The sequence below is a fragment of the Mauremys reevesii genome, linkage group 5, assembly GCF_016161935.1.
Source record: "Mauremys reevesii isolate NIE-2019 linkage group 5, ASM1616193v1, whole genome shotgun sequence".
Classification (NCBI taxonomy): domain Eukaryota; kingdom Metazoa; phylum Chordata; order Testudines; family Geoemydidae; genus Mauremys; species Mauremys reevesii.
Genome location: NC_052627.1, coordinates 139,440,645 through 139,453,225, shown reverse-complemented (window position 1 = coordinate 139,453,225; position 12,581 = coordinate 139,440,645). Strand labels below are relative to the sequence as shown.

General features: G+C 45.4%; 1 protein-coding gene across 9 annotated transcripts in view; it reads left to right on the top strand.

Moving 5' to 3' along the window:
* Positions 1–12,581, top strand: part of DCTN1 (dynactin subunit 1) — a 130,987-nt gene that overhangs the window by 12,600 nt on the left and 105,806 nt on the right. For 3 of the 9 annotated variants that reach the window (XM_039541053.1, XM_039541054.1, XM_039541052.1), the window contains exon 1: positions 9,240–9,435. The exons of 2 other annotated variants lie outside the window; for them this stretch is intronic. In XM_039541053.1, the coding sequence (XP_039396987.1) occupies positions 9,403–9,435 (33 nt within the window). In that variant the 5' untranslated portion in view covers positions 9,240–9,402. Of the gene's footprint in view, positions 1–9,239; positions 9,436–12,581 lie in introns of those variants that run through there. 4 more of the 9 variants (XM_039541051.1, XM_039541055.1, XM_039541060.1 and 1 more) reach the window with 3 other exon arrangements.

Genomic DNA, 12,581 nt, shown 5'->3' with positions numbered 1-12,581 from the left:
TAGCTGGACCGCTGGGTAGTTGGGCAGCTAGCCTGCCCTGGCATGCATGTTGCTGTGGCTTTGCTGCTCTGGTTCCTGAGCTAGCTCAGCTTTGTCTAACTGAACTGCGGTCACACCCTGTGGTTGCAGTATAGACCTATCCGGGGACTCCATCCTAAAGCCAATTGGAGTCCGTGGGAACTACAATGCAATGGGCGCTGTCTATGAATCACTGCTTAAATGTGTGGCATTGTTCTGCAATGCTTTTCATTTCCAGCTGGTCCCTGTGCGAAGCACACTACAGCACTAGTGTCTGGGAGTGACACAGGCGTAGAGAGCTGTGGCAGTGTCAGCATCCGAAAGAAAAGGCTGTCCGCATCTGAGGTTCAAAGGGCGGGAGGAGGGGACAGTACAACAGGGACATCTAGTGTTGCAGCCAGTCCTTGGGAGCAGCAAGGGCTCTTAATACCTTTGTGTGCCCTGGGCAGGCCGCTGGTACCCGCAGACTGCTGTCTGCGGTTTGAGTCTGGATGTTACTGTCTGACTGCCCCGCACTCCCTCCATCTCAGACCTCCTCTACCAGCTTTGCTCCCTTTCCCCCTCAGTTCCCCTCCTTTCCCCTTCCTTCCCTCCCACCACTCCCTTGCTCCTACCTATTCCTGCTAATGCCCCATACCTGGCCCCATAATAAAATTAAATAAAAGTAAGTTCATACATTTTTTAAAGTGCCAGAGCTAACATATCATGTGCCAAAGATCACCCTGCTCACTTTGCGTGTACACTAGTCTCCCTTCTACTTCCATTTGTCTCCATTGTGTCGAGTTAGATTATAAGTTTTTTTTAGAGCAGGGACCGTGTCTTCCTAAGTGTTTGTCGGGTGCCTAGCAAACCCTGATCAGGGCTGCTGTGCAGGACAGCTGGTGCCTAGCAAACCCTGATCAGGGCTGCTGTGCAGGACAGCTGGTGCCTAGCAAACCCTGATCAGGGCTGCTGTGCAGGACAGCTGGTGCCTAGCAAACCCTGCTGTGCAGGACAGCTGGTGCCTAGCAAACCCTGATCAGGGCTGCTGTGCAGGACAGCTGGTGCCTAGCAAACCCTGATCAGGGCTGCTGTGCAGGACAGCTATAGAAACAAGTTTCTTGGCCACTGCAGCTACAGTTATGAACTATAGGTTTGACTCTGGCACTTTCCTTAGTGATCCCAGCCAGGTTGTTCCAGATCCTTGCCGACTGCTCAGTAGCAGTGGCCTGTCTCAATCATCTGTGGGAGGGCTCAGGTCTCTTAGGTAAGGAGATGGTCTCTGCTTGCCTGTTGCAGGGGGTAGTATACTTGCAGTCACCAGTCTGAGTTGAAGGGAGTGAGGGTCCCTTATGTGTGTGTTGCAAGCATTTCCCGGCAGCCTTCCCCCTGCCAGAGCATTTCCCTGCTGCGGGATAGGCTTCGGCAGAGGGACGCTACACCGCTCCCAGTAGGAGTTTAGATGTGGGAAGCACTGCTTGGGCGTGTAGAGAGCTGTGTGGTGTATTCCATAGGGTTCAGGCATGTAGAGTACGTGCTCTGCGCTGGTCTAGTCTGTTTGCCTAAACCATGTCTCGCTGTCTACACAGCTGTTCATAGCTGTGCTAGCTGGTGTGCAGTGCCACCAGAAGTGTAGATGTACCTACAGAGAGGACGCTCCCCTAATGGAGTTACCTCTGGCGGTTGCGTTGCCATAGCCACCAGTTGAACGTTTTAGCAGTGTAACTGGTTAACCTGGACTTATGGACGTCTTCCTGCCTCCCTGGGAAAGCTCTGTTCCTGGCAGCTGCTTTTCTCTCTTTCTCAAGGTGCTCAGTGGGGCAAGGCAGGACAGTGGTGCTTATTAGCCAGCAGGCCCAACCAGATGCTACGATTCCTGAACCGTCTCTGTTTTCAGACACCTCTATTCATGATGCTTTTCTTCTTGTATTTCCCTCTTTCCTACAAGGAACAGAATCCTCTCCATGCTGATCCAGTTTTTCCTCCATGTAGCATGTTGGCTCTTGGGCTGGCTGTGTGTGTGAGAGAGAGAGAGAGAGAGAGAGTGGGAGGTATTAAACTTTGGAATCTCTCAAGCCTCAGCTCTTGAGACACGTGCCTTTAAGTGGCAAAGACTTTCCATAAGTATGAGACACAGATGGCTCTGTTCTCATTCTTGACCTATTTCAATAGCTGTGGAATCTTTTCTCTTTGTGGCAGGATTTCAAGGGATTTTGTTGAAGGCTCATTTGGCAGCCGTCACTGCTGCTCACGTTCGAGTCATTTTGTGGCATCACTGTTTTTAAGAGGCTCCGTCACAGAGGAGGCAGAACTTTGTGCTTACCCGGTTCTAGAACTCTAGAAATGAGAAACGAGTGCCCTCTTTGGTTCTGTGTAGCCTGTCCTACTAGGAGCCAAGGCAGAAGTGTTCCCTTCGGTGACCCAGAAGACGAGGCCTCCACCACTTCCTTTGTAAGATGGTCTCTATCAGGTTTTATTTTTAGATTTTTGGGGTTTAAAAATGGGGTGAAAATAGCAATTTTGGGGTTAACTGTATTTTTGTTTGTCAAATAAGAGACTTTCCTCCCAGGTTTTATATAAATATTTTCAGCTTCTATATGATGATATCAAAGTCCCTGAGTAGCTATTAAAATGCATGATATACTAGGAGCTACGTGTGCCTCCTATAAAACAGAAAAGAATGACCTGCCAACACTACATGTAGATGGCAGTGACATTGAATGGGTGAATAGGTTTATCTGTTTGGGTAGTCAGTTGACAACAGGAGGTTCTATGTCAAAAGTCTTACGTTGGATCAGTCTTGCATCACTGGCATTGGATCTTCAGAAGCCTCTGTGGGATGTTTGTGTGACAACCAGGAGCTGTGTGTTCAACTTGGTAGTGATAACTCTTATTAAATGGATCAGAAACATGGCAATTAAAAGCAGCCGAGGAGCAGAAAGCAAGCAGTTGTCAGGATCGAAAGTTACAGTATATTCTTAACATATTATATTTCCCCATGTTAAGTTCTCCTCACACCTTCTATGGGTCATCTCGATTATCACTTCAAAGGTTTTTTTTTCTCCTGCTGATGATAGCTCATCTCAATTGATTGGCCTCTTACAGTTGGCATGGCTACTTCCACCTTTTCATGTTCTCTGTATGTATAAATATCTTCTTGCTGTATGTTCCAGTCTGTGCGTCCAATGAAGGGGGCTGTAGCCCACGAAAGCTTATGCTCAAATAAATTTGTTAGCTTCTAAGGTGCCACAAGTACTCCTGTTCTTTTTGCGGATACAGACTAACACGGCTGCTACTCTGAAACTTCTTAACCGTGTGGTCTGATTTTTGTCACAAATGAGGAGATATTTAGATGATCCCAGCAAGTTGCAATCTTGCAGCAGTTGAGAACAAGATGACTGCAGTAGCAGGGTCATGTCCAACGTGCAGAAGAATGTATGCTTTTACAGAAGGTTTATAGAGCTCAGGTTGAAGGAAGAAGAGCAACAAAGTCAACTGTGAATGAGGTTGGAAGATGCAATGTTGAGGGATTTAAGAAACCGAAATCCTCCATGCTGACTCTTGCCGAAGGAAGAAGACTTGCAAGGGACTATTAAGATGGAAATCCATTCTACGTGCCACTATGGCTACATCATAGCCATATGAATCTGCTGCTGCTGTTACTATGAGTGGAAATGCATCATCAGTTGGACAGTACTGGCACTGACAACGTGTGTTGTGCTGGTGAGAGTGGAACTGTGTGGGCTTGGTGAAGGCCTCCACACCAGCACTGTCAGCAGGCACTCAAGTGGCCTGGTGAAGGTGTAGGTCACGTTATTTGCAAGTTGATTGACAGACGTTGACCATTTGAGCAACTGGCTTTTTAATTGGACAATGCTGCAACACCTCAACAAAGTTGGGGGCTGGCTCCATGGGGAAATTAAAAAAAGTAAAGCAAAACAGCAGGATTTAACCATATATTTTAAATTTTGCTTGAAGGAAGTGGGAAAAGTGTGTGTGTGTGTGTGTATATGTATGTATATATACATATATTTATATTTTCTGCTTTCAGGTCTAAACGCAAAGATAGTGCTCCAACTATTCCTCCCTACAGTTGACCTTATTAGTAGAGAAGTCTTCCTGATTTTCAGCCTCAGTTTTCCCTTTGCTTAATTATATCTCATTACTTCTAGGAATCTAGACATAACAGACTCAAATGTATGGATGTTAGAGAGAGAAGACTAGGTCTCATCTAGTTCTCGCTCAGTGGCCAGCACAGGATTGTTCACTGTTGTGCACTTTCTAATTTTTTGCTCAGTCTGGCTTTCAGTGTGCTGAGTGGCCTAAGAGCGGCCATATTGGGTCAGACCAAAGGTCCATCTAGCCCAATATCTGTCTTCTGACAGTGGCTAATGCCGGGTGCTGCAGAGGGAGTGAACAGAACAGCTCTCCTCCTTCTGGGGTGAGATTCTACAGTCAGAGCCATTCACTGTCAAGATCGTTTCCTGATATTTAGCCTAAATGTTTCCTTTCTGGATTTTTGTCCCATCCTTTGTAGTTCTGCCCTGTCACATGTCTCTAGATAACGCCTCTCTCTGGTTGGGGTTTGCACCCTTCCAATGTTTGCACACTCTGACCTGCACTTAGTAGTAGTTGTTCAGCCAAACAGCTCTGCCCATATTTAATTCTTTTAATCCTTCCTCGTAGATCCAGCCCTGCTGGCCAACTGTTGGTTATTGCTCTTCCCTGAATTCTGAGGCCCAAAGGGGTTAAGCTGAGGCCAGGCAGTAACATTTGTACAGCACCAGGTCTCCTGACTCTTAGTCCTGTGCGTTAGCCGCAAGGCCATCCTTGTTCTTAAATGAACGTCTGTGTTAAATCAGCCTAACTCCTGTGGCACCCGCTGACCTCCCCACCCAGCTCTGGATTCTGTCCTGCTAGCTTATCATTACTCTTTGTTAAGTCTTTGGATCCATTATCAGACCTTGTGACAATGCTTGTGCTCAGGCAATTTTGTTAATCTACCCAAATAATTAGACAGTTACAGAATCCTCTGCACAGTTGTGGGGGTTACACACTTCAGAATCCCGCCAGCCATTTCCCTCCCAAGGTGGGCAAATTTGTGGTCCCTAGAGTCCTGGCTGAGCAGGGACCTTATGCCGCACTGGTGTACAGCACGCTACCTTCCAGCATTTCCTGTCCATTGCTGTAGACACTGGCAGTGTGACAGAGCAAAGAGGAGCTTCTCAGGTCAGTATTCGATGTGGAGGCAGAGAAAGGGGTTAGCCCTGGGAAGGGAGCCCTGTGTGCTGAGGAAAAGAAACTCCTTGCGGGGGAGTGAGGAGAGGTGATACTTTAACTTGGGATCCTACTCCCCATTCACAATACTGGAACCTGCCCCCAATGCCTGTCGAGTATGGTGCTGGGTGTCTTAAGTTTCTGAATTTCAAAGCGCATATCCCACCCTCAAGCCCTGTAGTAGTAATATTTATCCTTCTGTAGCACCTTCTGCCTGAGGACTGCCAAGTGCTCTATAGGTCTTAAGATAGCCTCACCAGAGCCCTGTGAGAGATTATCTTTATCCTAGTGCAGCGGTTTTCAACCTTCTTTCAGTTATGAACCCCTAAAAATTTTCAAATGGAGGTGTGAACCCCTTTGGAAATCTAGACAAAGTCTGCAGTCCCCAGGTTGAAAACCACTGTTCTATGGTAACAACAACCTTTCGCAGACCCATTAGAGAGAGTCTGTGGATCCCCCAAGGGTCTGCAGACCACAGGTTGAAAACCACTGTTCTAGTTAACGGAGATCTGAGACATACAGAGATGAAGTGACAAGACCAAGGAGAGAGAGCAAATCTGTGGCTAAGCTGGGAATGCAGCACTCTGGTATTCCCCATTCTCAGCCTTTGCCACAGAATAATTCTTCTCAATCTTTGTGCCCTCTGAGATCCTTATTGAAAGGTGCTATAGATGTGTATAAAAACTGAATGCTCTCAGGAAATGCAAAACATCAGGTTCCATTAGGAGCACTGACTCAGCTGCATTGAATTTATAGAATAGTCTTGATTCTGTTCTTAGTATACAATAACTTAACACTGTATGTGCGGTGTGGCAGAGTTGGTATCTGAGTCCTACTTTTTGCATTTACTGACTTTTCTATGGTCAGATTTGTAGTGTTACTGTTGCATTAATTTAGGTATTCCCAGCTAACGTCCTTGATATATATATTTTTTTAAAGGGGCAAAGCAGTTGGAGAGAGAGAAAATAAGAATTCAGGGTATAGCATTATTGGAGTTATAAAGCTATTTAGAAAACTAAACACCTAATAGAAATTTGTGTATTATATTTAATCAAAAATTTCCTTTTAATCTTAGTTGATTTTACATCTTGTTCAAATGGTACCTTTGACATCTAACCACCTGCACAATGTAACCTTTTCAGCCATTTTTGAGCTAGTCACCTGCAAAAATGATTGGTCTAAAATAGGAAAAATGCTTTCTCTCTCCACTAAGCTAACTCAGACTTTCACCTACCCAGAAAGACAATTCATCCTTTGGACTTGTGACCAAGCATTGAACCTTTCGGCCCAAAAGAAAACTTTGTCCAAAAGTTCTCAGTAAATGAAAAATGGGAGGGTTAAAGTGAGAGCTATTTGCAAACTTAACTTCAGATTTTGTGGCAGATAATCTTCTTTACATGCTGTACAAGAGGTGGAGAGTATTCTTGTAAAATTTGCAGATGAAGCAAGCTGGGAGGGTTGCAAGCACTTTGGAGGACAGGATTACAATTCAAGACAACCTTGACAAATTGAAGAACTTGGCTGAAATCAACAAGATGAAATGTACAGATACAAAATGGGGAATAACTGTGTAGGCAGTAGTACTGCTGAAAAGGATCTGGAGGTTGTAGTGGATCACAAATTGAATGAGAGTCCACAATGTGATGCAGCTGTGAAAAAGGCCAAGTTATTCTGGGATGTATTAACAGGCGTGTCGTATATAAAACATGGGAGGTTCTTGTCCACTCAGCTTGGTACTGGTGATGCCTCAGCTGGAGTACTGCGCCCAGTTTGGGGTGCCACACTTTAAGAAAGGGGGGGGGACAAATTGGAGAGAGCAATAAAAATGATAAAGGTTTAGAAAGTAAGACCTATGAGGAATTTTTTTTTAAGGGAAATATTTAGTTTTGAGAAAAGGGGCAGGCGTGTCTTTAAATATGTGAAGGGCTGTTATAAAGAGGATGGTGATCAGTGGTTCTCCATGTCACTGAAGGTAGGACAAGAAGCAGGCGATGTAATCTGCACAAAGGGATATTTAGATTAGATATTAAGAAAAACCTTTTGACTCCTAAGGATAGTTAAGTACTGGAACCGATTACCAAGGAGACTGTGGAACTGGAGGTTTTTAAGAACAGGTTAGACAAACATCTATCAGGGATGGTTTAGGGATACTTGGTCCTGCCTCAGCACAGCGGGATGCACATGACCTCTCAGGGTCCCTTCCAGTTCTACATTTCTATAATTAGAATTTTCCATCAGAATCATGGAAATCATGGGCCAACAGGCTCTATTCCATCTCTGTAGTCCGTGTCCTGGCCAAGGAAGGATCAGGACTTCCTCCTTTTAATTTTCTCTTCTGTAGTCGGCAGTGTATACCCGTAGAACTCCTGTCTCCCATCAGGAATCATAGAATCATAGAATTCAAGATCAGAAGGGACCATTATGATCATCTAGTCTGACCTCCTGCAAGATGCAGGCCACATAAGCCGATCCACCCACTCCTTAAGCAAGCGACCCCTGCCCCATGCTTCGGAGGAAGGCGAAAAACCTCCAGGGCCACTGCCAATCTACCCTGGAGGAAAATTCCTTCCCGACCCCAAATATGGCGGTCAGCTGAACCCCGAGCATGCGGGCAAGACTCTCCAGCCATACCCTCTGGAAAAAGGCTAACAATATCCTATCATTGACCCATTGTACTAATTATTAGTGTGGCACTTAATTGACCTATTGACTAAGCCCGTTATCCTATCATACTATTTCCTCCATAAACTTATCTAGCTTAATCTTAAAGTCATGGAGGTCCTTTGCCCCCACTGTTTCCTTCGGAAGGCTGAAGGGTGAGAATTTAACAACCCAGATGTGCTGTGTTACGAGAGCAGGAGTGTGTTTGGTCACATCTGGGAGTATGAACGGGATAAAGTTGAGGTAGTTTAGTGCAAGGTTGAGTTGCATCTGCCGAGTCGGTGCTGAGCACAGGGGAAGCTAGGGTCCTAGAGGCCCATTTCAGAGACTGCAGTGTGCGTCGGGGGAGGGGGTAAGAACTGGAAGATGGTTACTGGAGCACTAGTGCAGCTGTGATGCCCTGAAATAATGAAGGAAAGCAGAGTGGAACACACTGGGAACCCCAGTTTTGCCAAACCTCCTGTCAGGCATGTCCCCTCCTCCCCAGCCCCTGCTTGCTGTTTCACAGGCAGCAATTAATGCTGGAAGCAGCCCTGAAGAGAGAGGCTGATGACTTTAATTAGACATCTATTCAGATCAGCCAGAGGAAGAGCAATTATTGATTTTAAAAATGCCTCATGATTAACTGTTTGGTCTCCACACCTGTGCTTCTGTCCCACCTGGGTTGCAGCATTGCTTAGTTTTTTAAGAATTTCGTTAAGTCATATAGTAAAGGGTAAGAATGTGTTTGGGCCGATGGATCTGTAAATAGCAAGATGGCTTTGTGTGGCGGATGGTCACTTTCAGCTTTGTTTTCCTGTATATTTGTTTGGGGACACTAGGGAAGCACCGGCGAGGCATGGATTGGATGTAGAGCAAACCTGAAAAGCCAGCAGCTCCGGCTGGGAAGGGAGGGGCAGAGAAAAGCAACTGAAAATACGTTTTTGAGTAAAATTCATGGCAACTCGAATTCTTCATGTTGGGTATTTATCATCAGCTGCATGCAAAGGGCCCTGTCTAGTGAGGCGCATATCACGCGGCATATCCAGCGCTTCCCTCCAAAGCAGGACACGGCTGTGTTCCATGTAGCTGCTTTTGGTGTTGGTCCGGAGAAGCTCCCTGGTGTCATTTCATGGCTTTTGTGTCTCCAGTGCCCCGGCCCAGGCAGCTTGCCTTTTCTTTTCCACTTTCAAATAGGAAACTGTTTAGCATTAGGACCCAGGGGGCTGGCAAAATCTGTGACAAGAGTCTGGAGCAGCACTAGCGCAAAGTGAGTCTCCGTCAGCTGGGCTGGATTTTTGTATATCCATGTATTCAAGAATCCTCTAACAGAAAAGGGTTTTTCCTCTGTGTGGCCAGACAGAGCGCGGCTTGGGGTGCGGGTATGGTTGAATCAGCTGGAACAGAACAGCCAAATCCTTCCTGAATTACTACTAGCCATGAACATCATTTAAAAAAAAAAAATCATTAAAATAGAGCAACGGCAGCATGGCCCAGAGCAAGAGACACACATACAGTCGGGTAAGTTGCGGGGGGCGTGAGGGTGGCAGGCAGGGGACTGCACTTATTTACAAACTATTATGTGTATTACACCTACAATATATCTGACTGTTATCTGGTGCAGTGAAGGATCTAGATATTTACTGTGAAATATAGATTGTTTACTATGCTTTCCCCATTTTCTGAATTGTGCATCCTGGCTACTAGCAATATCTCACTCGTTAATACGTACCGGGGTGAGGGGGAGGAAGGTGTAGATAAATAGCCTGAATTATATTGTTAGTCGTTCCATTTTGATTTAAATTAGTCTGTCTTTCTTGTGAGTTATTGCTGATAATGTAATGAGGTGTCAGCTGAGCCTCCAGCGATGACAGAATCTTTCTAGTGCTTTTCAGCACAAAGATTCTGGGTTGTCGTCTCCCCCCCCCCCTTTGTTTTTTCCATCTGATTGTTTTCCAACTTGCATTGTGAGGTGCTGAAATGATTTTCAGATATTTGGAAGCCCAAGGTTTTACCAAATTGCCATTAAGCCTGGACTGTGAAGTCAGCACTAGAACTTAAAATGAGCAATAGCCTTACAATGAGGCCTTTCTTTGGAGTTCCTTTCTTTGCCGTTTTGTTCTTTTTCTCGACTCTAGCGGTATTCGGTCCGAGTCTCTAGGTGTTGGAGAGGCTGGGTTAGTGCATTTCCAGGCTTCTCTATTACTTGGTGCTTGCCAACTTGGCAAAGTGCTCTGTAACTCGAGGTGGATCACAAATGCTATCGGGCCATGGTTCTGTCTTCCTTCATCTTTGCAAACCCTGAGAAGAAAGAGACCTTTCTTATCACCTCAGGTTATGCTGAACTCATTTCAAACCTCCTTTAGGAAAAAGCACTGAAAGAATGCAGTGTGCAGCTGTACTGGCTTCCCAGTAAAGAACATTGCTCGGGAAGTTGACAACACACCAAGGAATCATTGGTTGATTTTTGTGTTTAACTTAAGAGTCTCTATGATCAAAATGACGTAGTAGCTTTTGTTTCTTTGCTGTTACCCCCTGGTTAGCTAGATGATAGAAGTAGCATAGGCCATGGTGCAGAGCAACTGCCATCCAGAAAGACTAAAGATGGTCACTTGGGAAACGTGTCTGAAAAGTTACTTAAACTGCTTCAGAAATGGTGAAAGAACGTGGTTTGTGTGTCAAACCCCTCTTCTCGACTAGGTCTCCTATGATTGTCCTCGGCTCTCCACAGCCGGGCCTTGGAGTACGTGCCGCCCACTGGCTTCCTGGAGTTCGGATTGTCGAAGAGGTTCCATCCCTGATCCATGGGGTGGCTCGGAGGCTTTCCCACTAGTGTTCTGTTAGCTGTGTGTCATTCCATTCCCTGGCAAAGGCCAGCTGGGATTTGTTTGGGTCTGAAGTTAGTCAACATTAACTACGTTTTACTCAAACTACATGTTGAGACTCCAGTGTCAAGAGAACCAAATTTGTGAGAGCCCCTCTAGAGAGAGCTGGTTGGTTGTGGTACTTCACTTGTGTTGGTAGTAATACAACACCTAATATATTAACAGGTTAATTATCTGAATGACTCCTGATCAGTTGTATTGGCAAAGCTAGAAATACACAAACCATTTGCCTGGAACACCATATTAACGATACATGTCCTGTGGGATTCCCAGTCTCTCTCCCCGGGGATAGGGTTAGTGGTTTCAGCTTCGTATTTTTTCCATTTGCTGAGTTGACAAGCATTGGTGCCCTGTTTTCCCCTGCCCTTGCCCCACCATAGTCTTCTAATCTCTTATTTGAAATTGCACTGCTTGCTTTTAGGTGTCAAACCAGAGTGAGTCCAGCACTAGAGTGGTGCTCGCACAGTAGGAGCTTTGTCACAGCAACGCCTTGCTCTGCTCGTTCATCTACACGTCGAACAGCAACAGATCCAGGCTGCTTAAGATTCTGTTAGATGAGAGAGCAGCCGCCCGCATTGTGTCACTGGATGATGGGTCTGTTATTAATCCTTGAGTAATCGCCTTTGATGAGGACCGAATATGGCAGCACCAGATATTATATATTCAGTAATAACTAGCCTTACCGCAAACGAAGACTAGAAATATTTCTAAGACTCTCCTTTTTCAAGTCCCCTTTAGCTACCTCTTAAAATCCTCTTAGCCTCAAATTTAACTTGCAGTCATGAAGCTCTTCATGGGAGACTTCCAGACAAGTGCTGCTGTGTTCAAAGTTTGCCCCAAACTTTTGATCTATACTTTGAGTGACAGTTTAAGGGTGCAATTAGTCACATATGCATGTAGGGAGGTATCACTGTGCGCCCACACGATGATACTGGCTTCAAAACGTAACACACACATTTTGAGGGGGTTATGTGCCATGGTGAAACAAAGCTCTAAAATTGTTGTGTGCAGGCGACACATATTAGTGACCCAAATATTTGTGCTTAAATCATAAGTATGTTGAAATATATTCAGTTTTTGGTATTGTTTAAACTAGTATGCCAGTCTGTGTGTGTGTGAGAGATATAACTGACCTGGGGAGGAGCTGAACAGTTTTTCTGGGTGTGAAAAGTAATCTGTCCCATCCACAATTGCCTGAGACATCCAGTCTCCCTACAGCACCCCAGATTTGAAGCACAGTAGGGTGATGACTCCTCTAGGGCGAAGGAGTTTTGCAGGAATGCTGCATCTGGGAGGCTTTGAGCTAACCTGATGGTTCTGAAGCTTGGTGGGAACGGAGTAATGGGTTTCCATAACAGCATATTTTCCAGAGCATTGTCTCTTTTCAGAATGGTCTGCTAGCTTACTCGCCTTTTTGACCGCTGCTGTACATTGAGCTGATGTTATGATTGAGCTGTCCACAGTGATGTCTAGATACGTTTCCTGAGGGGTTCTAACTAATTTAGAATCCATCAGTGTGCATGACTGGTTTAAATTATTCCTTCCAGGGCTCCTCACCTTGGATTAGTCTGTGAATTCAATCGGCCTTTATAACGTTCAGTTACTTGCTTTTGTTAGATCTTCCTAGAATTCCTCACAATCCTTTGTTGCCTTGACTTGGTAATTGGCAAATGTAACCACTTTGCTCTACATCCCACCTTCCTGACTACCACCAGACCTATACCAGACATTCCCAGCCATGCCGGGCACTATTGTTAGCCTATCATAGAAGTTTAACTTGCC